Source organism: Kwoniella shandongensis, chromosome 6, assembly GCF_008629635.2.
Source record: "Kwoniella shandongensis chromosome 6, complete sequence".
In the NCBI taxonomy this organism is placed as follows: domain Eukaryota; kingdom Fungi; phylum Basidiomycota; class Tremellomycetes; order Tremellales; family Cryptococcaceae; genus Kwoniella; species Kwoniella shandongensis.
This window is the reverse complement of record NC_089292.1, coordinates 287539-310356: the sequence shown is the minus strand read 5'-3', so window position 1 is coordinate 310356 and position 22818 is coordinate 287539. Positions and strand designations below refer to the sequence as shown.

General features: G+C 51.3%; 7 protein-coding genes across 7 annotated transcripts; 3 read left to right on the top strand and 4 right to left on the bottom strand.

The window, feature by feature from the left end:
* Positions 1-635: 635 nt before the first annotated feature.
* CI109_103435 (uncharacterized protein) lies at positions 636-2965 on the top strand (the record flags this gene model as incomplete). The annotated part of the gene is made up of 5 exons (XM_032005661.1): positions 636-1373; positions 1440-1456; positions 1589-2336; positions 2392-2462; positions 2530-2965. The coding sequence occupies 5 exons, from the start codon at positions 636-638 to the stop codon at positions 2963-2965; spliced, it is 2010 nt and encodes a 669-aa protein (XP_031860150.1).
* Positions 2966-3169: 204 nt separating this feature from the next.
* CI109_103434 (uncharacterized protein) lies at positions 3170-4088 on the bottom strand (the record flags this gene model as incomplete). Its single annotated transcript, XM_032005660.1, has 4 exons — positions 3170-3177; positions 3233-3265; positions 3335-3403; positions 3560-4088. The coding sequence occupies 4 exons, from the start codon at positions 4086-4088 to the stop codon at positions 3170-3172; spliced, it is 639 nt and encodes a 212-aa protein (XP_031860149.1).
* Positions 4089-4617: 529 nt separating this feature from the next.
* Positions 4618-6204, top strand: CI109_103433 (uncharacterized protein; the record flags this gene model as incomplete). Its single annotated transcript, XM_032005659.1, has 5 exons — positions 4618-4753; positions 4825-5203; positions 5326-5683; positions 5781-6108; positions 6191-6204. 5 exons carry the CDS (start codon positions 4618-4620, stop codon positions 6202-6204), a joined length of 1215 nt encoding a protein of 404 aa, XP_031860148.1.
* Positions 6205-6295: 91 nt separating this feature from the next.
* CI109_103432 (uncharacterized protein) lies at positions 6296-8129 on the bottom strand (the record flags this gene model as incomplete). The annotated part of the gene is made up of 7 exons (XM_032005658.1): positions 6296-6329; positions 6388-6544; positions 6689-6928; positions 7017-7087; positions 7157-7221; positions 7590-7759; positions 7949-8129. The coding sequence occupies 7 exons, from the start codon at positions 8127-8129 to the stop codon at positions 6296-6298; spliced, it is 918 nt and encodes a 305-aa protein (XP_031860147.1).
* Positions 8130-8567: 438 nt separating this feature from the next.
* On the bottom strand, positions 8568-14658 carry CI109_103431 (uncharacterized protein; the record flags this gene model as incomplete). The annotated part of the gene is made up of 7 exons (XM_065967296.1): positions 8568-8589; positions 8650-8858; positions 8922-9933; positions 9984-10151; positions 10211-12234; positions 12323-14012; positions 14066-14658. 7 exons carry the CDS (start codon positions 14656-14658, stop codon positions 8568-8570), a joined length of 5718 nt encoding a protein of 1905 aa, XP_065823368.1.
* Positions 14659-14729: 71 nt separating this feature from the next.
* On the bottom strand, positions 14730-16594 carry CI109_103430 (uncharacterized protein; the record flags this gene model as incomplete). The annotated part of the gene is made up of 3 exons (XM_065967295.1): positions 14730-15037; positions 15096-15987; positions 16040-16594. 3 exons carry the CDS (start codon positions 16592-16594, stop codon positions 14730-14732), a joined length of 1755 nt encoding a protein of 584 aa, XP_065823367.1.
* Positions 16595-17566: 972 nt separating this feature from the next.
* CI109_103429 (uncharacterized protein) lies at positions 17567-22496 on the top strand (the record flags this gene model as incomplete). The annotated part of the gene is made up of 13 exons (XM_065967294.1): positions 17567-17635; positions 17690-17718; positions 17769-18004; positions 18058-18120; positions 18175-18468; positions 18520-18762; positions 18814-19896; positions 19946-20456; positions 20547-20576; positions 20627-21994; positions 22052-22124; positions 22178-22249; positions 22308-22496. The coding sequence occupies 13 exons, from the start codon at positions 17567-17569 to the stop codon at positions 22494-22496; spliced, it is 4260 nt and encodes a 1419-aa protein (XP_065823366.1).
* Positions 22497-22818: the final 322 nt, after the last annotated feature.

Genomic DNA, 22818 nt, shown 5'->3' with positions numbered 1-22818 from the left:
AGTGCGTCAGTGCGTGCTGTGCCCTTCCTTGATCAGCGCACAGATCATCCATATCGGGCATTGTAGGGACGACATCGTATGTCCGAAAGTCATGTTTTCCTCTTCTACATTCGTTTAAGCCAAGCTGTACATCATATCTCATCGCAAAACTTCAAAGACTATCAGAGTGAGTATGTCGATTCAGAACAACCAATTGATCAATTCACGACGAGGTATACTCACTGTGTCTTTGGCTGCAGGGCTCCAGTGAACAGGGGTCCTAGCGTAGACCCAGCCCTGGCTTTGGGAATACTCTATCCCCGATTCGCATCCTCATCATGAGCATATCACCTCAAACACAAGTAGCAACACGAACATGCTGCTGCCCTTGCACATCAATCTATTCATCTATTCCCAGACATGACTTCAATCTCGGCGTTCAGACTACTTTAAACGCGTACGACTCTGCTAACGTAACTCCATTTCTTGCTGGAGCCCCGGTGATTTGCACTATGACGTCGATCACTCTGAGAGACTGACCACCTAAAATATCACTATGCCCATTCACACCATTCTTCACCTCGCATACCATTTCTGACTTGCATCTCACCTCTCACATCCTCAATGAAAACATAGTGACTCCCTAGTTCTCCACGATGGCTGTCCAATACAACAACCATCTCTCCCACTCCCTTCCCATTCGATCACCAAGTCAACGACCTCGCTCTCTCTCCTTGTCGGAATACCAACCGCTCTCATTTGACCGAGATGCTCTCACTGCGGCATATCAAGCCTCGCTGGGTCTACCAACATCCTCAAATGTCTCTTCGATATCTCATCCGTCACAGTCGAGTTTTGGCGGACTAAGCACCGAGACACACGATACTTCGATCACGGGGACCGGAACCGGGTCTACTTTGTCGCATAAACTTCGAGCGGGCGACAACCCTCATGCTAGATCAATGTCCGATATCCCTATACCACCACCTCCCATGACGGACGATGGTAACTTTGCAGGTATCGGCGCTGGACATACTCTTACTCCACCTGGATCGCCACTGCACAAAGCGGCACAACAGGTACACCAACAATCCCTCTTATCTCCAGTTCCGGGATCACCTGTTCCTGTTCCTCCTTCTCCACCTGCTCGACCTGCCAGGATCCCAAGTTCGACCTTCAAACCGCAACTCCCACCCAGGTTGCCTTCACAACGGCCTTCAATGGCTTCATCGAAACCATCGCCGCCGCCTATGACTATGCGAAGATCACAATCGGACATCGGAGTTGACCGAGACACCCCATGGCAAGGTCAACACGAGTGGATCGAAGGTGATGGTCGTGGACGAGGCAAACGAAGAGCGCTGCCAGCTGTGCCCACCAACATTCCCGTACCTGTCAGTACTCTTCACGATGTGCGATGAGCTGGGCGGTACAAAGCTGACTCTATGGCATATAAATAGGAACCACCACAATGGGAGTATGTATCGCTCAAGTTAACCTTAAATACCCCTTTATCCGAATTAGACACCTCCACTTTCAAAGGCCAACGTCGTCCGTCACCTTTTGTACGATGGTGATAATGCTAATTTTCCTTACTCGTTTTGTTCAGACCCGATTACAAACCCCAGATTCCCGACACGCTCACTGCACCTTCCGCTCAACACGCGTACGCAAGTCTTTCAGCGCCTCCGCCCAACCTTCCTCCCCGACGAACACAACAAAGACCACAACAGGGTTATCGTACAGTCACTTCCTCCACGACCGAGATGGGCGGGCCTTCCACGTCAAGTACGGGTATCTTCAACTCACAAGCTGGAAGCTCGATCGGACATGCAGGGCCCAGTGCATCGTCATCCTCAACTGTGCATGGAGGCTCTACAGGGCTTCCACAAGGTGCACCAGAGTTCCCTCCCACTTTGACATCCGAACCTTCGTACATGTCCGCCGCAACGACCGCATCTCGTCCACCTCGGCCCGAAGCAGAGAAAGAGGTCTTCCTTCGTTCAACTGATAAGACTCCCATCTGGTCAACCCACTACCTCGACCCTACTCTTCGACAAACAATCGTGAATGTCCCACATCAGGTGACGAATATCGCCAACGTAGCTTTATCGGGCGTAGCAAGCGGACCAAAGACGTTGTACAACACAACGATCGGTGCTCCGATAGATGGACTCGCGAAAGCGGCCAAGGACTGGATCGTCAGTCCCGATGGGAGGTTCATCAGCGAGCACGGTGGTGTGGAATTGGGTGTCGGAGTGATAAATGCCGGAGGGGATGGATGGGGCAAGGACAAAGGCAGGAAGAAGGCAAGGGTTGAGGTGGTCAGTAAAAGTGGAGGGATCAAAGTGGACATCGTGAGTGATCATAAGCAGTGACCATTTATAAGAATTGGGCTAACTGTCGTCACAGGTCGAATTGGATAACGAAAGGCAGATTGATTTGAGGATTGATACCAGAACAGGCGATGTTTTGGTATTACTGTAAGCTGATTTCGACGATCTCATCCGTAGGGAGAGGAGCTAATGATCGTTAATGATGCACTGGTAGACCCGAGAATTTCATCGGGCCAATCCACATCACCTCGCCCAATCAGCCGCCCGTATTTTTATCTATTCTTGGTCCACTACTGAAACCGCTCGCCAACCCTTACGCCTCCTTGTACACGACCTTCATGGTCCCCCTTGCACTATCACGCGATCCTCGCTATGCGTCGTCGATTGAGCACACAGCCACCAAGAGAATCGAGCGTTACATTCCCGGTTCCTTCAGAGAAGATCAGAGCGAGATTCTCGATCAGATTGCGGGTGGATTTATGTCGCATGGTAGAGGGGAGCACAGTAAATTGGTGATTCGAAGCGAGAAGGGGAGAGTGGTGTTGGGATTAAAGGAGAGTAAGGATGAAGAGGATTGGAAAGCGCTAGGATTGAGAGTAGGAGTGATGGATGGTGGGAGAAAGGGAAAGAAGAGGTGGTGGAGGCCGTAGGAAACAACTAGGCGGGATAAGAAGCATCTAGGATAACTTGGTTATAATCACAACACAATATCAGAGCCATACACGGAGCTTTCGGATATCGGAAGGCGGATCTGCAAAACACGATTTTACGATTTTAAGGATGGAGGATTACATATACATACACGAGTATATAACGATGTTGACATGAGATACGATGCTGGAATCTTCGTCGTTTCAGAAGCCTAAGAAGGAAGAGTCAGTGCTGCAGTGATGTGAGCGGGCACGTAATGAACGTACAGCAATCACAATCGAATGGACAGAGCGGTGTACCTATATCGCGATGAACGAGATCAGCGAGTGAACGGACGTGTACTTAGCACAGGGGAACGGTTTACTCACCGCCTGCTTCTGGATCGATTTGGAGCTCTGCTTCTTTGTATATCAAGAATCCTTCTTCGGTCTTTCGTCCTGCGAGAGAAAGAGCGGGGTCAGCTAAAAGCACTGTATGATCTCCAATACAGGGACGAGTATCTCATCATGTACGGTTGTGACAGTATCTCTCCACGACACACCGAGCAGAGACACACTCCGATATTGATGGCCGGATAGGAATGTTCCACTCACTAGGTCCTTCACCTCTTGAATCTCTGAACATCTCATCCTCTTCATCATCCTTCCTATCCCTCTTCACTCCTTTCCCTTTACTCTGATCTATCAATTTCCCTTTCCCCTTCCCACTCGCACCAGCTGGTACTGCTATCGCAGCCGGCGCAGCAGAGGGAGGAGGGAGCGATGATGGGTCCACTACTTCTATCACCTTTCTCGTAGTCGGTTCTGTTGATGGCTCAGGTAGATCAGGATCGAAAGAAGCGACTGTTTTCATCTTCTTCTTTTTCTTCTTCTTATCACCACCGTCCGTACTTGATGAAGCGACCAGATTTAGCTCGCTCTTCTTCGTCTTTTCCTTTTTCGAATCTCCACTCGCTGTATTTGATGATATTGGATTCACCACAGCTTTGACCTTTTTCGGAGCAGCAAAGATATCGTCGATGGATGTCGTCGTCGTCGTCGTCGTCGTCGTCGTCGTAGATTGTGTTTTGGCAGCTTTCGAGCCAGAAGCGATAGCGGAAGAGGAAGAAGCTTTCTTGGCCATTTTCGATAGATCTTCAACTTCACAATAAATATGTATGAACAGCTCCGTATCTAGCTGGGATTGTTGAAGCTGACTCGTGTATCGATGCCAGGAAGTTATTTGATGTTCTGATGAACTGAAGTGAAAGGGTTGAATCAAGCTAACGGAGTCAAAATTTCCGTTTGGTGACGATGATATGACCGGGTAAACGCAACTCATTCCTCGCCGGGTATCAATCACTTTGCTCACTCCCTGCTCACTGTTTGTCACCTCAAACGTCTTTCTGTTTTACATCCCCTTTCATCTCGGTAGTGCATTTTCTCCTTCGCTGTCTGCAACGAACAAGCTAGAAAGTACTGCGCCTGGCTGGACAATATCGACATAACGGTTTGTCAAATCTCACATACACCGCGGGCAAGCTACATCGCACCCGACCACCTTGGACATTGAACCTTGCCAGCTCAGCTAAACTCGACAATATCGCCTACACATCCCATCCTCTGACCGCACCATACCGACATAGTCTTTAAGTGATAGTGATCGTTTCAACATGTCCCCGCTCAGCGCATACCACTCTCTTCTCCTGTCGAATCTCTCGACTGTACAGACGATCGAGTCAGCCTTGTCGAATGTGACGTGGTTACTACCTGGTCGATTCGAAGATGCCGAAGTTGCCTCGGAAGGGTGTGAGTGGAAAACAAATTACTAGTCAGAAGACAGGAGGAAACTACTAATTTCTGTGCTTTTGCTTTGACAGTGTACGCATTACTGTCCCTTGTATCGAGTTATCACGATACGATCCTCTCACATCATCTTTCTCCCTCACTCTCACTTCCCCCACACCCATTCACCCCGCGGCTATCTTCCCCTTCCTCTTCGTCAGAATCATCGCCTTCCAACTTCCCCCCTCTCGCAGCTACTCAACCTACCCTGAACCGTACTCAACCTCTACTGCCTCCTCCATCTGACCATGCTCGATATACGCGATATTGGACAGCCAAATCTGCGCTTTATAGAAGAGCGAGTCGAGCTTTGACGACCTTGAGTTATGTGGAATTGTTGGTGGAGATGGTTTTGAGACGTAAAGCTGGAGAAAGGGCGAGATGGAGAGTCGTATTGGGTATAGAAGGGTTGAAGTGAGTGTCGGGCCAGCAAACATCCACACATCCTATCGAATCTATTTCGAGTTGGCCAAATTCACCGACGAACAGCTCGGAGTCGAGTCACTGATACTTTGTCTTGTTCATGTTTGGTGTAGAACATTCCTTCGTTTGATCATCTTACGGATCACTTCAAGACCTGTCCTCTCCCCACCTACTCCTCAGAGGGAAGTTGATCTATCCACCTTACCCACCGAAATCCTCGATCCGCCAAACCTCAACCCGATACCCTCTCAAATCGGATCGGAAGTGACACCAACTAAACCCCTCACACCATCTTTGGCAGCTTATGCGCCGTTACGATCACATCTTTTCCCGATGGCTGGCAACTTGCCAGAATCACATTTACAACATCCATTAGATCTGGTGCCGAGGTTGAAAGGCAGTGCTTATCTGGCAGAGGCATTGAGTAGCTCGGTGGGGTTGGTTTCTGTGTTACTTTTGATCAGAGCTTCTGTGAGTATCACTTGTCTCTCTCGGAGACTCATATGACACTATTCCCATGTTCGCTTGTGTCTATCGTCATACTGACATCTCCAACTCGACTCGATAGCGACAACCCTCTTCGACCAGATATAGGCCCACTTCCCTTCCCACACTCTCCCGTTCCCTCCCACCATACCTCATCCCCCTCCTTCTCTCCCTTCTCGCCCGTCACTTCCGTTCTCGCAACATAAAGACTACACCGCTTCTGCTATCACATTACGCGACCCAAGATCGGAGACTGGCCATGAGGACATTCTTGACCGGTCCAATGTGGATAGGATGGACAAGACCAAAAGTCATGAGTGTGGTAAACGACTTGGAGAGGATACCCCTTCTTGGCTTGGTGGGCGAGTTGATGGAGGGTTATTTACCCCTCGTAGACGATTATTTCTTCTGTAAGTGGGCCTGAGCGTGATGGGTATCCTCTGTCCTTACACACGGGCAACATGGATGATTGCTAATGATGGTCTTGTGCAGATACATCTTCGTAGAACGGCAATCGAGCTCGCACAGGGGTATGGTGATCGATATGGTATATGATGGATGACGGGACTTATGCATATATAAATTACAACTATTCTGTTACTTCTTCTTCATCAACCCCTTCTGTAACCATCTACGCAACGATTGTGTAACATCAGTACACGTCTTGCCGCGTTCCGTGCCACACTCACTTGGGTATCTTCTTCTCGCCAGGCTTTGTGCCACCTGTCGCAGGAGGACCTCCTGCAGATGTGCTTGAGGCCGATTCTCGCTCTTTTGGCACAGTGGGCGGTAATGGCTCGCTCTTCTGTTTGAGCTCGTCGCGTATTGGTGCGGGATATCCGCTCGCTGCGAACGACATTGGTGTATCAGCACTCCGTCATGAAGCCAGACTTCAACAATACTGTCAGACAACATGTGTGCCCCTTGGTCCAAGACGACCGGATTCCCTCTTCTCCAAATGAAGCATACAGTTTTATCCTATTCACTCACCATTCAATTCCTCCTCATCCCACTTTATCATCAAAACACTCTGCGGTACCAATCCCAACTCATACAAAGTCTCATCACCCCCCATCCCACCTTGTAAACCCTGAACGATTGATCCTCTTACCAGACCGTAGTTGGCAGGAGGGATGATGGACGTTTTGGCACCGGGATAAGTGGGTTTTTTGGATTGATGGGGTGGAGGTGGGGGTGGTTTCTCAGGATACTGATTACGAGGTGGTTGCCCTGTGTGAACGACGAATACATATTAGCTCGCAGATCTCCAATCGACCCGAGACGCAGGAGGCAGAGTAGTACAGTGACCTCAACCTACATAAGATGAACCCCTTCGATTTCACCTCGTCAGCCAGAGCCGATCTGACGAATGCGTAAACCGGTTGTATCCTGTTCACAGAAAGGTCGTATTAGCTAATAGCGGATACACCTTGATCGCTTGAAGAAGCTCCCACTCACGGACTCGAACTTGGGAAAACACTCTGAATCATCGTACCGTCCGAGAACTTTATCCGGATCGTTGTCTAAAAGCAAGCAGGAATCAAAGGGAACAGTCAGTTTGAGCTCTCGCTGATTGTTCTCGTCAAGCATGACCGTCTCGCTGTTATTTGTGCAGTCTCCCCCATAGCATTTTCCTTGATCATTCTCCATGTACCCGAGCCAACGATTCAGGTTCTCCTGGTCGGGCAAGTCGTGGGAAGGGATATGACTTTTCAGAAGCGCCGTTTCCTCCAAGATGCCAGTAGCTCAACCATCTCCCGCTCCCGTGCATTTACCATCCCACCTCATCACCTCCATCTTCTCACACTCGAACAGAGCACCTCAACGCCAAACGCTCCAGCTGAGCTGCCGCACTGCGACCTGCCTCACTCTGACAAACACCAAAACTCACATTAGGCCATCTCTCCTTCTTTGCTCTTTCCTTCTCCCCCCTCTCCGCCTCTCTATATTTACTAGTCAATAACGGCGCTTCATTCAATCGTCTGGAACGAGCCAAGACAGATGCGTGATGCGCTTGGACGTCGGACAAGGTCGGCTCGAAGAATGATTCGGGGAGAGAGTCTGTTAACGAATACAGATTGATTGTCAGGTGAGGGAGGGAAGGTCAAGGAAACAAAGTGTAAAGGTGAGGTATAAAAGTGGGGAGGGGCGGTCAGGGTGATTGGTACGATGGACAGGAAGATGGATCGATAGGAGACGCATCAGTAACTTTGTCTTCGATACATTTGGCTGATTGCATCGAGCACTCACCTGTATCGCCATCTTTGAGCGCAGACGTCGAGCCCTCCGCAGGGTTATACACCTTGATATCCTGCTTCGCCCCTTCGGACCCGGCTGACGGCGGTAGCATCTCCTGCGTCGCCTGAACCGGCTTCTCGTCCACTTGAACACGCTCTTCTGTCGCAGGTGCAGGAGCTAGTGGATCAGACATCGTACTGTCCACCTTGTTGCTCTCTCAATTTGATCAGTAGTGTATATCGTATGTTGATACTTGACAATGTCAGCAATAATAATCAGTCATTCACTTCGTTCCCTTTCCATTCGCTCGCGGTGACGAACCGACGACGCGTGGCGGTGGAGGTTACCTGGAAGCTGGAAAGTTCGGTGGCAAATTGCCTGCCAAGTAATGATATAAACTATCATGAACCATGCATGCTGGTCTTGCACCTTGCTCCAAAATTATTTTTTGTACAAAGGAAAACGGGAAAGGAGAATGTATCTATGCGACATAAGAAAAGAAGAAGAGGGAGAAAATATGGTGTAAAATCATCAAACCAGAACCAGAACCAGAACCAAAAGCCAAGCCAATCATGAAATCGTAGCACTACTTCAATCTCTATCACGCCAACTAACTTGATTCTATATCGTCTCATGCACTCGATCGGAATCGTCTATAACAAAGGAAGTCAGCTTTACTCACAGGGAGAGATCTTGAACGAAGGAAAACTCACGACTCATCCTGGAAAACAGTGCTGGGATCCAGTTCACCGTGAATGATATCGTAGAACAGTGAGATCGAAGATTGTCTGACCCAGTTCCAACTAGAGTCGAATGTTCTCGCCTTGAGAGCAGAGAACACCGGAGCGATACCGTCCAAGTACGCATCACCGTGCTCGAGCTTGATGGCATCGAGTTTGGCTTGCAACTCCTCGTTGGTGGCCTAGAAGGTTAAACAAATCAGCACGTGGCCTTCTCATATTGATGCCTAAACTCCGTCACTCACCTTTTCAGTATCGGCCTTCTTCTCACCCGCTCGAGGGTCCTTGCCCAAGTACCTCGACAACAACTCAATCTCCCTCTCGGCCTGTTCTTGCTGCTTGAGCACGAACGCGTCAAACTCCTCCGAGTTCATCACGGCGCCACCTCCAGCACCTCCAGCACCACCTCCAGCGGCAGCACCGGAAGACAAGCTGATACCGCTGTAAGCAGCGTAGCTCTGAGCGAGTCCGTCGAGGAAAGCCTTGCCTTCAGCTTCGGAACCGAGACGCTTAGCAGGTTCGTTTAATATACCAAAGAACAAGGCAGAGTCGGTTCGAAGAGGACCAAGACCCCATTGCTTGTTGAGGTGAGCACGAGCAGCTGAGATGTTGAAACCACCAGGGAACTTGGAAGCGATCATTCGGTTGGTAAGAGCCATGGCGTGTTTACCAAGGGCCGAGTAGCCAACGCTGAGAGCAGCACCGAGCTCGTCGAGAGGAAGGTCTTCACCCTTCTCAGGTGCGGAAGCGAACTCGACTTGCAAGTCACCAAGGATTTCGTTTTGTAGTGTTGATTTACCACCAGAAAGTTCCTTGAGAGACTTGCTGAGAGGGACCTCACCGATTTGCTTCTTGAGCTTCTGGGCGACAATGACTCGAACGGTGTCAACAGCCTTGGGAGGGACGTCATCAACAGCGGCGGCAGCAGGACCAGCAGGTGCAGCCATGGCAACAGGGGCCGCAACGGGAGCAGGGGCTGATGAAGTTGCCGGAGCAGGGGCAGACGATGCTGCGGGGGCAGCTTCCTCCTCGGCGGCGTCCTCGAAGGCGTAGTACACCTCCTTCTGGTTCTTCGCGTGACACAAGATGTTTCGTTGGAGCGAAGTTGCACCGTCTTGCGCCTCGTACTTGGCCTTGAGTGTTCGCGTGGCCATACCCGAAAGAACTGGACTAGGACCAACTTCAATGAGTCGCTCGAAGTTGGCGAAAGTGAATAGAACATCCTGTGTCTCGATCCATCGCACGGGAGAAGCGAATCTGTGCAGAGTTAGCAATCGTGCAGCAACGGGGGTGTTCAGTGTACTCACTGGTAAGCAAGACACTCGGTCAAGATGTTGTAAGCCAATCGTTGTCGTTGACCAGCAGAGTCCCAAGACTCCTTCTCCCAGTTGTTGAGAACGGCCTCCAACCTGGGCGAGTTGGTTTGGTCGTAGATCTTCTGGACGTAGCTCTTGCTGACCTCGAAGGGCTCGGCGCTATATAGGAGAATTATTATCAGTGAAAGATCACAAGGACAACTTGTCAACACACTCACATCAAGTTGGGGATGTACTTGCCGATCAATCGATCGGGGTTGAGCTGAGAGGGGTCAATCTTCTTGACAAGGTAGTTTCGGAATGACAAAACTCCAGGCCACAAGTATCGCGAGTGGAAGGGAACGTCGATACCGGGGAGAGGGATAGTCGCGAAGCCTCGGTCAAGGATTACAGCACCGTCCTTCTTCTCCTTCTCGATAACCATGTCCCAACAGCCATCAATGATCTCTGAGAGCTTCTCCTTCAACTCATCGACGCTCATCATGGTGCTCAACTTCTCCAAGTCGATCTTCTGGACCTTAAGCATGTTGAGAACGTTTGTGAGAGCAGCCAACGCTCGAAGCTCACCAGCACAGACATATTGCTGGTTGGCAACGTTGAGGTTGACGATTTGAAGGAGGATATCCTTCTGCTTGCTGATGGTGTCAACGATCTCTCGGAGGGCGAGCTCGTTGAACGACTTGCCAACTCGAGACGGGTTGGCAGCCATCATCGCGTACTGAGATTTACCGGTAGCGTCACGCTTGACGGCCCGTTGCATGGTAATACCTCGGAAGAACACGACGTCGGCAAGAGACGAGATGGGAAGGATGTCGGCGATGGCAGCCAAAGCTGAGTACTCTCCAAGGGAGTGACCGGCGAAAGCAGCGTTCCTGTCGACGAGACCCTTGGCCTTCATGTCGTCAAATGCGGCCTTCTCGGTCACAACAAGAGCGATTTGAGTGTACTGAGTAGCGAAGAGCAAACCTTGAGGGTGAGAGAAGGTGTAGCTGGTGGTATACAGGTCGATGTCACCGAAGAGAGGGAGGGTCTTGAAGTTACCGCTTTCATCGATAGTATCGTAAGTAAGGTCCATGTATCGTTGTCGAATGGCTTGACCCTTGATACCACCAAAGTGGATTGTGAGCTCCTTAGGGTTGTTCTTGACGATATCGACAATGGAGAAACCGTAGGTGGAGCCCAAGTGAGCATCGGCTGCGTCCCAGACGGCACGAGCGACGGGGGAGTTGGCGTAAAGCTCCATACCCATACCGACTTCTTGCGAACCTTGACCAGTGAAGACGTAGGTAGTTGGAGGTTGGAGAACCTCGGAAGTACCGTCGATCACCTTCTCGCCTCGTTGGTTGAACGCCTCAACCTTGACAACCTTTCTGCCGTCTCGCATCGCCACATGAGTGAGTTTGACTTGGATGTCATCACCGGGCAAGACCATCCCCACGAAACCAACCTCGTAAGACATGACTCGCTCAGGGTGATTGTCGGCCACAACAGTCTCGAGATACTTTCGGGCAGCGGCACTCGACCACATTCCGTGAGTGATAGTTCCCGGGAGAGAGGCGAGGTCGGAGAAGTATGGGTTGATGTGAATGGGGTTGAAGTCGCCAGAGATCTTCGAGTAAGGCTCGTTGGTCGAGGGAGTGGTGAAGACTGCGCTGGTAGGGTCCTCGATGAGTGAGTAGCCACCTTCGAGAGGGACAGGGAGACCGATAGGGTTACCGTGTCGCTTAAGGTACTCGACAACGGGGTTTCCGTGCAAGTTGTGGGCCTCGTAGTCGACAGTGGCGACCTGGACAAGCTGCTTAGTACTGCTTCGGATGAAGGCAGCACCAGTGACCTTGACGGAGCTGAAAGTAGTCTTGTCTTTGTATCGAAGCTCGGACTTTGTCTTGAAAGTCAGTGTAGTACCGGCTTCAAGAGGGACCGAATCGTCATCCCACTCGAACCAAGGCTTGGCTTGGAGAATACCAACGGAAGTAGGCTTGGTGAGTTCAACAACGTAGTCGGATTCATCGATAGTCTCAAAGGTGTTCTCGTAGTCGGTAAACTTGCCTCGGTAGAGGAAAGCAGAAGTGACCTCAATGACGGGTTCGCCCTTTCGGAGAACGTATCCCTTCACCTTGACGGTCTTTCCGCTGTCGCTGTTGATCACAGAGACAACACGAGCCTCAGCGGAGCATGAGTCACCAGCTCGAAGAGGAGGGAGACCATCCATGATCCGGAAGCCGTTTGAAAGATGGACAAGCTTGAGCAAGTCACCATCGATGTCGGAGGGGAAGATAGCTTTCATGATAGACTAATTATCAGCGTTGTAACCTTTTGCTGTAACTCACCTGCCATCCGAGGACGATAGCAAAGTCCATAGGAGCCAAGATTTTCTCGTTCCTTGAGGCCTTGAATGCTTCTCCTTGATTGCCAACAACATCGCAGAATCGTTGGACGGCTTCGGCATCGATAGCAGTCTCACCGCAAGTGAAAGTAGTGTCGAGAGCAAGGGTAGGAAGAGTCTCCTTGTCACCGAACCACAATCGCCAGTAGAAGTCCTTGATCTTGTTGTTCCTGCCATCGACGACTTCGTGGATCGGAGCATAGCCTTGCTCAGGCTTGTACTGGAAGGCGAAGTGAAGAGGAACCGTCGAACCGCGTCGCTCCTCATTCATTACCAAGGTGATGTTCTTCGTGGCAGGGTCAAAAGTAAGGTTGACCGCCTTGAAGTCCGCAGGATGAGGACCGAAGGATCGAGCGCTACCGTACAGAGAGACTGAAGTGACTTGCTCGCCGGTAGTCTTGATCACCACGGTCTGACCAGCACGAGGTGTGAAGATTCGTCTGAAGGGGTTGCTGATGTAACCAGCTCCCTGAACAACGTTGACCGATGTAAGGGCAGCACGGAGCCAACTGACGTTGGGACCGGCGACAACTTCGAGCCAGTCCTCGAGACCAGGAACATTCTTGCCAACCTTGAGAGTTCGAGTGTCGTCGGAAACAGCCTCAGACACGAGACCGGCCTTGGGCGAACCGGGCTTGGCTCCGATGTAGTCGATCACAGGGACCTTAGACTCATCACCGCCATATTGCGATTCGAGGATCTTCTTAGCAAGAAGACCTTCGATGTTACCAAGAAGGTCCTTGATAGGCTCGTCGGCGACCTTTGAGTGCTTGACGGCCATAGGCCCTTGCAAGATACAGACTCGCTGAGGATCTTGGTCAAACACAGCATCGATGTCCTCGGCAGCCCATAGAGAGTCCTTCTTGAACCAAACCTCGAAGGTGTTGTCAAGGATAGGAATGAAAGGAACGGGCTTTTGACCGGGTCGTTGACAGATGGCAAGGAAGTAGGCCTTGTCTTCAGCATTGACAAGCTGTGACTTAGCTCGAGGGTAAGATCCGAAGAAGCTGTCGAGAGTTGGGAATGGCTTGTCGAGAGACGAGAATGATTGGAGCAAAGACTCCTTGGTGCGGATGCCGTCAACACCGGCAAATCGCTCCTCGACTCGTCGGAGCCAGTCGCCAACAAGGTTTCGGAGGGAGACGTCGACCCATCGCTCTTGCTTAGCGACGTACATGAGACGGACCATTCGTCGGGCGATTTCCTCGTAGGTCATTTTAGCAAGATCGGACACAACAGTACCGTCGGCCTTTTCACCGAACCAGGGCTTGTTGAAGTCCTTGTTCAAACGGTCGATAACGTAGTCCTTCTTATTCTCCAACCAAGCTGCACGCTTCTCACGAGCCAAAGCGAAGACAGTGTCGTCGAACTCTCGCCAGAGCTTGACACCGCGGGTGGCGATCTTGTGGATAGGCTCTCCGAGCTCGGATCGAACTGTGAGGATACCACCGGTAGGTCGGTCGTAGGTACCTTCCCATTGAGCGTCATCCACACCGGGAGCTTCAACGATGAGTTGCTTGACGGAAGGACTGGTGTCTGCTTCCTTGGCGACCATGACTCGACTGGCGTAGAGGACACCGTCGAAAGGCATGGGCTGCAAGTTGAACAACTTGACTGACCAATCACCGGAGATACTACGCGCGAAGAATCAGCTTATTTGTACTGTCAAGAAGCGAGAATTACTCACTAAGGCCAGACGTCATCGGCGCCACCGAAACCGGAACCAGCGATCAAGCTAATGTTGGGGTTCTGTCGAATGGAAGCGTAAGTGGAGATGATAGGTTGGTGGAAGTCTTCACAACTGTGATGTCCACCTGCACGACCACCGGTCCATTGAAGGATGATAGGGTAGTCGGGGTTCGCTGCAGCGATGTTGACGACTTGTCGAAGACCCTCAACAGATCCGGGCTTGAAAGAGACGTGCTTAATACCCGCTGCCTTGAGGGCCGAGATGATCTCGGTGGCCTTCTCGGAACTAGGGATACCGGCGGCAACACAGAAGCCCTCAATGGGAAGACCCTCTCGACGCATCTCTTGCCAAAGAGGGAATTGGAAGGAGAATTGACGCTGGTTAATGTACAGGGCGTTAAGTGTGATACCAACACCAGGTTGAGTGCGTCGTTGAATCTCAGCAACCTTGGCACGAAGAGCTTTGGCGTTGTAATGACCTCCTCCGGCAAGCTCGATGTGGAAACCGGCGTTGAGTGTGGCGGACACAAGGTTGGCGCCGACTGTGGAGGGTGTCATACCAGCGACCATGATAGGAGGCTTTCCCAACATTCGGGAGAAGGGAGTGTCGATGTGGATCTTGCCATCACTATTTGGTCAGCCATGTTCCTGATCTTCTTGACTTACAGTGTCTTGACAAGTTTAGGACTCCACTCTTTAGCCCATACTGGCTCACGTCTGACCTTGCTTGAATCGTAGAATTCCGCAGCGGCCTTGCCCTTCTCGCTCACGATGACAATTCGAACACCCCGACCTTCGACTGCTCGGGCAGTGAGGGGTCCAATACCGCTGTTGCCTCCGGGACCGAAGTCGATAGCGTGAGTAGCTGTAGGAGGGAAGTTGACAGCCTTGACCCAATGAATGGGCTTGACGAAGATTTGATCGCTCAGGGAAGCAGTGAGAGAAGTGGTGAGATCTCGGAGATCGGTTCCTGCGTGATGTCAGCGTCGTCCCGTTTGGTGCTGTTTAGTGCTGTGTAAATCACTTACCATTTTCTGTGTGGTAGATAGGGATAGCAAGCTCGGCAACGTTCCACAATTCCTCGCCCAAGTCCTTCTCCGAAACCTTCTGAGTAGCACCTTCGAGATAAGAGCTGTGGTAAGGCACATTGACCGGAAGGAATCGGGTGGTGAAGACAGCTTTTCGCTTAGAGAAGGGGATCTTGCTCTGGTCAAGACCAGCGGGAGCCATCACCTTTCGCAAAGCAGTAGCGAGACCGTAGAGAGCCTTGGCGGGACCGGTGGTGACGTAAAGATTGGGTCCGTTGTGAAGAGAGATTCCGATCTGAGAGTTGGAAGGGAGATGGGTGTTGACCTTCTTAATGTGACCTTCCAAGGCCTTGAGTGAGAGTCCGCTGACGCTGAACATGGGAGATGGAACACCTTCATTGTTAGCGACGGCATCGGCGACGATGTGCGGCTCGATGGAAAGAAGAGGGAAGCTCTCTTGGCCTCGAAGACCAATGTAGAACAAGTGCTTGATTGCCTTGAGGATGTTCTCGTTTAAGCTGTCCCAACTATCTGATGATGCGATGGCGACAGCAGAGATGATACCTTGAGAGTGACCGGTCGCTCCGCTGAATCGACCACGCATCTGAGAAGGATCAAGGTCGGCGACTCGGCATGAAACGACGTATTGCGCTAATTGCGCAACACCGATCAGGGGAAGAGACAGGGGGATTGAGGCAAGGTATTCGACAGTTGGTCGAGTGGAAGAACCGTCGAGCCAAGAGATGACATCGAGACCTTGAGAGTAGTATGTGAATCCGTCCGCATCGGCCCTGGCTCCGAGAGAAACGAGTAGAGAAGTGATCTTGGTAAGAAGTGATCGGACGAAGGGGGTGTAGGTGTCGTAGAGCAATTGAAGCTCGTTGAAGTAGTGCTATTGTAACGTCAGCATCGGGGTTGCTAATCTCAACATAACCAGAACTCACCTCGTTGACACCTTGCCCACCGAAGAGAGCGTAAAGCTCTGCGCTTCCATCCTTGGCAGCCTCAAGAAGGGCTGATGTGTGCGCGATTGAGACCTTGTCTCCCAAAACCTCTCTTGCGTAGGCAAAAGCTTTGAAGTAAGCCTTGAGAACTTCAGCTCGAGCTTCGGGATCAAAAGACTGCACAAGCGAATGAACGTTGGTCGAAGTGAGGAAGAGCTCGTTGAATCGGTTGTACGCGGCAAGAAGAACTTGAGCGAGGTCTGATGATGAGTCTGCAGCGACTTTGTCGGAGGCGAAAGACAAGAATCGAGCAAGAAGCTTGACTTGGGGTTCTATGGAGACAGGCTTAGGGGCTGCGCCCTCCTCCTCTTCCTCGACGACAGGTGCTGGGTCATCGTCGAGACCAGCTCTGGAGTCGTGGAAATCTTGAGCGAGGACTTCTGATGTGACCCAAGCGGAGAGTGGGGAAGCGGGAACAGGGATTGAGACTCGAGTGGAGGATGAGTGAAGAACGAGAGGTCGGACAGGGGTAGAGCTGCTGAAGAGGGATGCCATCTTGGGCAGGAGCGGCTCTAGCTCTGTGATATGTGTTGATGAGGAGAAAGGAAAAAGAGAGACGGAGAGAGAAAGCTGAAGAAAAGAGAGAGAGGAGACAAGTGCTGATGGGACTTGTTCTTTCAATTGAAATCAATGCGACCCGGTTGGAAACGTTGCAGCACGAGCAGCAGCAGCAGCAGCACCGTTGGACCAAAGCACACACCCCATGTCGCGCATCCCCAAAGAAGTTGGATGAATCACGTGATCTTCATTACCGCGGCACATTCCTGTCGTTGCAAAATGGTGCATGTAGCTTAAATTCCCTTATTGTTATCATAACCCGAAGATAACCGATCAATCCTTGTTCTGCAGCCTTGGTAGCTTGGGGGAAAGTCGGTTCCGGATAATCGTGGAGACCTGATGCCAATTGTAATTGGCGTGATCTTAGGGGAGCATACCCCACCGGTATCACATCGCACTCGCGGACCCCGTCCTCAACAGCGGTGTCGTCCCCGCTGCTCTGCTGGCTCAGTCATCCGGTTCATCCCCACCTCATCTTGATCGTCTTCCCCACCGGTTCCCATAGCGTCGAGAACATTTGTATTATTTCCCAAGATTTGTATTTACAGCATAGACGCTCAGGTCGCCGATTTCAGGGTAGATTTCACTGATTTCCCTCTCTTCCCATTCCAAACCCCACGTGGCAATCTCGTGCATTGAAATCCCCAACCGCTAGAATTACCCCCAGGATACAACGGGTGATACTTTGTAGCAGACAGCAGTAGCAGCAGCAGCTTGCATTGGACTTAGAATCATTCTGCCGCACACTCATCTACCTCTACATCCTCCGCTAGCTTCCTACACTTCCTCCTCTTCCTTTTCAAACTCCTTTACGATACACGACTAGAAGATTCGCAGCTAGTCCAGCTGTTCTGCTACGTCAAATCCTCCTCTTCCACTCTCCTATCATCCCATCAATAACTCGTCATTATGGCGCCTGCTGGGTTGGACCAAGAGAGTATCTCTCGACGAGAGCTCACGTCGCGATGTATCTCTATTGTAAGTGTGGTCTGCGTCCTACAATGCTACAGAGCTAATTGGTGATTCAAATAGATGAACCGAGCGGACCCTAACCTCATTGAGTGAGCTGGTCTTCAAATATCCAGTGCGGCGTTAGCTGACATTCGTATAGATACATGAAGTTCCACATCGACGAGGTTGATGCCTCAAAGGGACCAACATATGAGAAAGTCAAGAAGTTTGGTCAGATCCTCTTGGAGAACTGTCAAGAAGTCGTGGACAAACCCCCTGTGTACCGAGACGTCGCCCTTCCTACCGCCCCTCACACCGATGTCTCTTCAAAGGGTGATATCATCTACTCGGAAATCTCAAGACATAACGTGAGAAAGTTGGAGAGCTATGTCAAGGGTGAGTCATGACATCGTGACTTGGTGCGCATTTTGGCTAATTGATACCTTCAGAGATGGCGTCTGGTGGTGACGTTGAGCCTGCGGTCAACCTCACGAAAGTCCAGTCTGATATCGGTGAGTGCTGACTCTATCCATATGACCCAGAGCTATATCTGACATGCCCCTTAGACAAGCTTTGGGAGCTCGTCAACTCCCAACCTTCCATCACCCCTGCTCAAAAAGCCGCCATCAAATCCATGTACGGCGAGGTCATCAAGTCGCTCGGTCACGGTGAAGGCTCGCCTTTGGAAGCTTCAGCAATCGCCCGCACCAAGGGCAGCAAACAACGACGATCAAGTTCATCCTTCCTTCGACCCAACGTTGAGGACCGAACTGAAGTCGAGGAGACTCATCTCCCATTCTTGCACCTCAAGCGAAAGACCGGAACAAGCTTCGCCTACAGTCAGAAGTTGACCAATATCTGTGAGTGTCACGCGCTATGACCGGCGTATCTTGGTGACTGACGATGTACAGACTTCGACGTTCTTACTGAGATTGCCACCTCTGGTGTCACTTTCGCCAAGAAGGCTGCTCTCCTCACTGGTGTCGGCAAGGGCAGTATCGGTGTCGAGATCCTTAGCGGTCTCCTTTCCGGTGGTTGTACCTGTATTGTTACCACTTCGCGATACAGCCGTGCTGCGGTCGACTACTACAAGAACATCTTCCACGAGATCGGTGCTAAGGGATCCAAGCTTATTGTTGTCCCCTTCAACGGAGGTGAGTAGTCCACGCACACTTGGAATCGCGCGGCTCCTGACTCTTTTACAGCTTCCAAGCAGGACGTTGAGGCCCTTGTCGACTACATCTACTCCACCCTCCAGATTGATCTCGATTACATCATTCCCTTCGCTGCTCTTCCCGAGAACGGTCGTGAGATCGACAACATTGACGACAAATCGGAGCTTGCTCATCGACTTATGATGACCAACCTTCTTCGATTGCTCGGTGCTGTCAAGACTAAGAAAGCTGCGAGACACTTTGTCACTCGTCCTACTCAGGTCGTTCTTCCTCTCTCTCCCAACCACGGTATCTTCGGTAACGACGGTCTTTACGCCGAGTCCAAGATCTCCCTTGAGACCCTCTTCAACCGATGGGGCGCCGAATCGTGGGGTGAATACTTGTGTATTGCCGGTGCTGTCATTGGATGGACTCGAGGTACAGGTCTCATGAGCGCTACAAACTTCGTCGCTGAAGGTCTCGAGAAGCTTGGTGTGCGAACTTTCTCCGCCAAGGAGATGGCTTTCAACATCCTCGGTTTGATGCACCCTCTCCTTTTCGACATCACTCAAATTGAGCCTATCTGGGCTGACCTCAACGGTGGCATGGACCGAGTCAGCGGCCTGGCCGAGGTCATGACCAGCATCAGACTTGACCTCAACCGAGTTGCTGATCTTCGACGCGCAATCACTGTTGACAACGCCGCCGACTTCCGAGTCACCAACGGTGGCGACGCTGAGCGACTTCACCAGAAGGTTTCGGTTGCCCCTCGAGCCAACTTCCACTACGACTTCCCCAAGATCGACTCCCCTGATGTCCTCAAGGAGCTCTCGCACCTCCAAGGTCTTATCGATCTCGACAAAGTCATCGTTTGTACCGGTTTCGCCGAAGTCGGCCCATGGGGTAGTTCTAGAACTCGATGGGAGATCGAAGCTCGAAACGAGTTCACCATCGAGGGTTGTATCGAGATGGCTTGGATGATGGGTCACATCAAGCACTTTGATGGCAAGCTTGCCAGTGGTCAGACATACGTTGGATGGGTTGACGCCAAATCTGGTGAACCCGTGGACGACAAGGATGTCAGGTCTAAGTACGAGAAAGATATCGTTGAGCATGCTGGTATCCGTCTCATTGGTGAGTTGCATCTTGCGGTTGACACGTAGCAAGCTGACATTGTCCTTAGAACCCGACTTGTTCTTCGGTTATGACCCCAACAAGAAGTCTTTCCACCAAGAGATCGAGCTCAACCACGATCTTGAGCCTCTCGAGATTCCTGCTGAGGATGCTGCTCGATTCAAGCGGGAGCAAGGCGACAAGGTTGACATCTGGGCGCAAGAGTCGGGCGAATGGTTCGTCAAGTTCAAGAAGGGTGCTCGAGTCTTCCTTCCTAAGGCTGTCAAATTCGACCGTGTGGTCGCTGGTCAGCTCCCTACTGGCTGGAACGCTCGACGATTCGGTATCCCCGAGGACATCATCAACCAGACCGACCGTACTGCTCTGTGGGCCTTGGTGTGCACCATGGAAGCTCTTATCATGTCCGGTGTCACCGACCCTTACGAGCTCTACAAGTACATTCATCCCTCAGAAGTCGGTACCTCGCTCGGTTCAGGTATGGGTGGTATGCGTTCTCTGAGTGCGATGTTCAAGGAGCGAAGAGAGGAGAAGGACGTGCAGAAGGATATCCTTCAGGAAACGTGAGTTAAGATGATATGGACGCAGCTTATACGATTCAGTTTCATCAACACTGTTGCCGGTTGGGTCAACCTCCTCTTACTTTCGTCAAGTGGTCCCGTCAAGATCCCCGTTGGTGCCTGGTGAGTCCCCAATATACCGGACAAGCCCTGCCAGAGCTGACCAAATACAGTGCCACCGCATTGCAATCCGTCGAGATCGCTTGCGACTCCATTCTCTCCGGCAAGGCCAAGGTCATGGTTGCGGGAGGTTTCGATGACTTCTCTGAGGAAGGTTCTTTCGAGTTCGCCAACATGAAGGCTACTAGCAACGCTGAGACCGAGTTCGCCATGGGTCGTGAGGCCAACGAGTTCTCTCGACCTATGACCAGCACTCGATCCGGTTTCATGGAGAGTCAAGGTTGTGGTGTCCACGTCATCATGTCTGCGAAGACTGCTCTCGAGATGGGCGCTTCCATCCAAGGTATCGTTGCCTACACCTCCACTCACACCGACAAGGCTGGCCGATCTATCCCTGCTCCCGGTCGAGGTATTCTCTCCACTGCTCGAGAGGTTACCCCCAAGGAGGCTCTCCCAATTCTCGACGTCAAGTACCGAGCACGTCAACTCTCATTCAGACGCAAGCAAATCGCTCAGTGGCTCGAGAACGAGCACGAATTGCTCCGAGCTGAACTTGAAGCCCGCAAGGGTGCTGCCGACAATGAGGAGTGGTTCCAGACTCGGGTCACCTTCATCGACGAAGAGGCCAGGCGACAAGAGAAAGACGCCCTTGCAACCTTCGGTATGCTCGAAGGTTCTCACCCCAACATCGCTCCTCTTCGAAGGGCCCTTGCGGTCTGGGGTCTTGACATCAACTCGGTTGGTGTCATCAGTTGTCACGGTACCTCAACAAAAGCGAACGACAAGAACGAGAGTGGTGTTTACAACCTTCAGTTCGAGCAACTTGGTCGAACGCCTGGTAACGCTGTTCCCGTTATCACTCAGAAGAGTTTGACGGGTCACCCTAAGGGTGGTGCCGCCGCTTGGATGTTCAACGGAATGTGTCAGACACTCAACTCCGCCCTCGTTCCCGGTAACCACAACGCCGATAACATCTCTGAAGAGCTCCGAGCCTTCCCTCACCTCTTCTACCCCTCCAAACCTATTCAGCACGTCCGACTCGAGTGTGGTCTCCTTACCTCGTTCGGTTTCGGTCAAGTCGGTGGTCAAGTCGCCATCGTCCACCCTCGTTACCTTTTCGCCGCCCTTCAGTCCCACGATCTCCAGGAGTACTCGAAGAGACGACAACTCCGAGAACTTGACACCTACTCAAGGATGTCTTCCGCTTTCGTCAACAACAACCTTGTCCAGATCAAGGATGCACCTCCATACTCTGCCGAGCTTGAGAGCGGCGTCTTACTCAACCCTCTTGCCAGGGCTGGACCCAGCAAGAACTCTTATGCATTCCAGGGCAAGCTTCCTTCGACCATCCCAATTGACAAGGCAAACGCGGCGACGCTCAAGGCGCTCTTCGCGCAGGCGTCCGATGTTGCTGGTGTTGGGTGAGTTGTGTATCCACGTATGAAGTGTGATTGGCAAAGCTGACTGGAATCATGCAGAGTCGACACCGAGTTGATCACGAGCGTTCCTACTTCTGATACCTTCCGAGAGCGAAACTTCACAGAGGAGGAGGTGAGCCAGTTTGCGAAGCTGTTCGTCAAAGGTTAGGCTGACCGATAATTTAGATCAAATACTGCACATCTGCACCTGATCCAACAGCATCTTTCGCTGGGAGATGGGCCGCAAAGGAGGCAGTGGTGAGTATTCCTGTGTCCCACCTACATAATACCCATCGCTGACAATGTTGTCTTTTAGTTCAAAGCCCTCTCCGTCCCATCAAAGGGAGCAGGTGCTTCTCTGAAAGAGATTGAGATCCTCTCCACATCGTCCGGACCTAGCGTCAAGCTCTCAGGAGACGCCCTCGCCGCTGCTGGAAACAAGTCCATCAAGGTCTCATTGTCTCACTCTGATACTTCGGTGATTGCTTTCGCGGTGGCTCAATAGATATTAAGGATTCGGTTCTAGGTTCCAGGCTCTCGGTATTAGTTCTCCTTTTGATATTTACGACTTTCTCTCTCTCTCTCTCTCTCTTCCATTTCATTTCATGCCAAGTTGGGTATCGTAGATAAGATTACCATGCAACAGTGTACACACAATGTAGAGTTCGAGTCGAGTGCTTAGTAGTCAGCTGTCGAATTCCGTCAAAAAGTCGATCAAGTGGCTGTTGTTTGAATCTGACCAAGTGGAGCATGTGACGGGATATAATTCGGCGAATGCGGTATTCGAGTAAGGTCGTTCAAAGCGACAGGCACACGCTCATAGATAG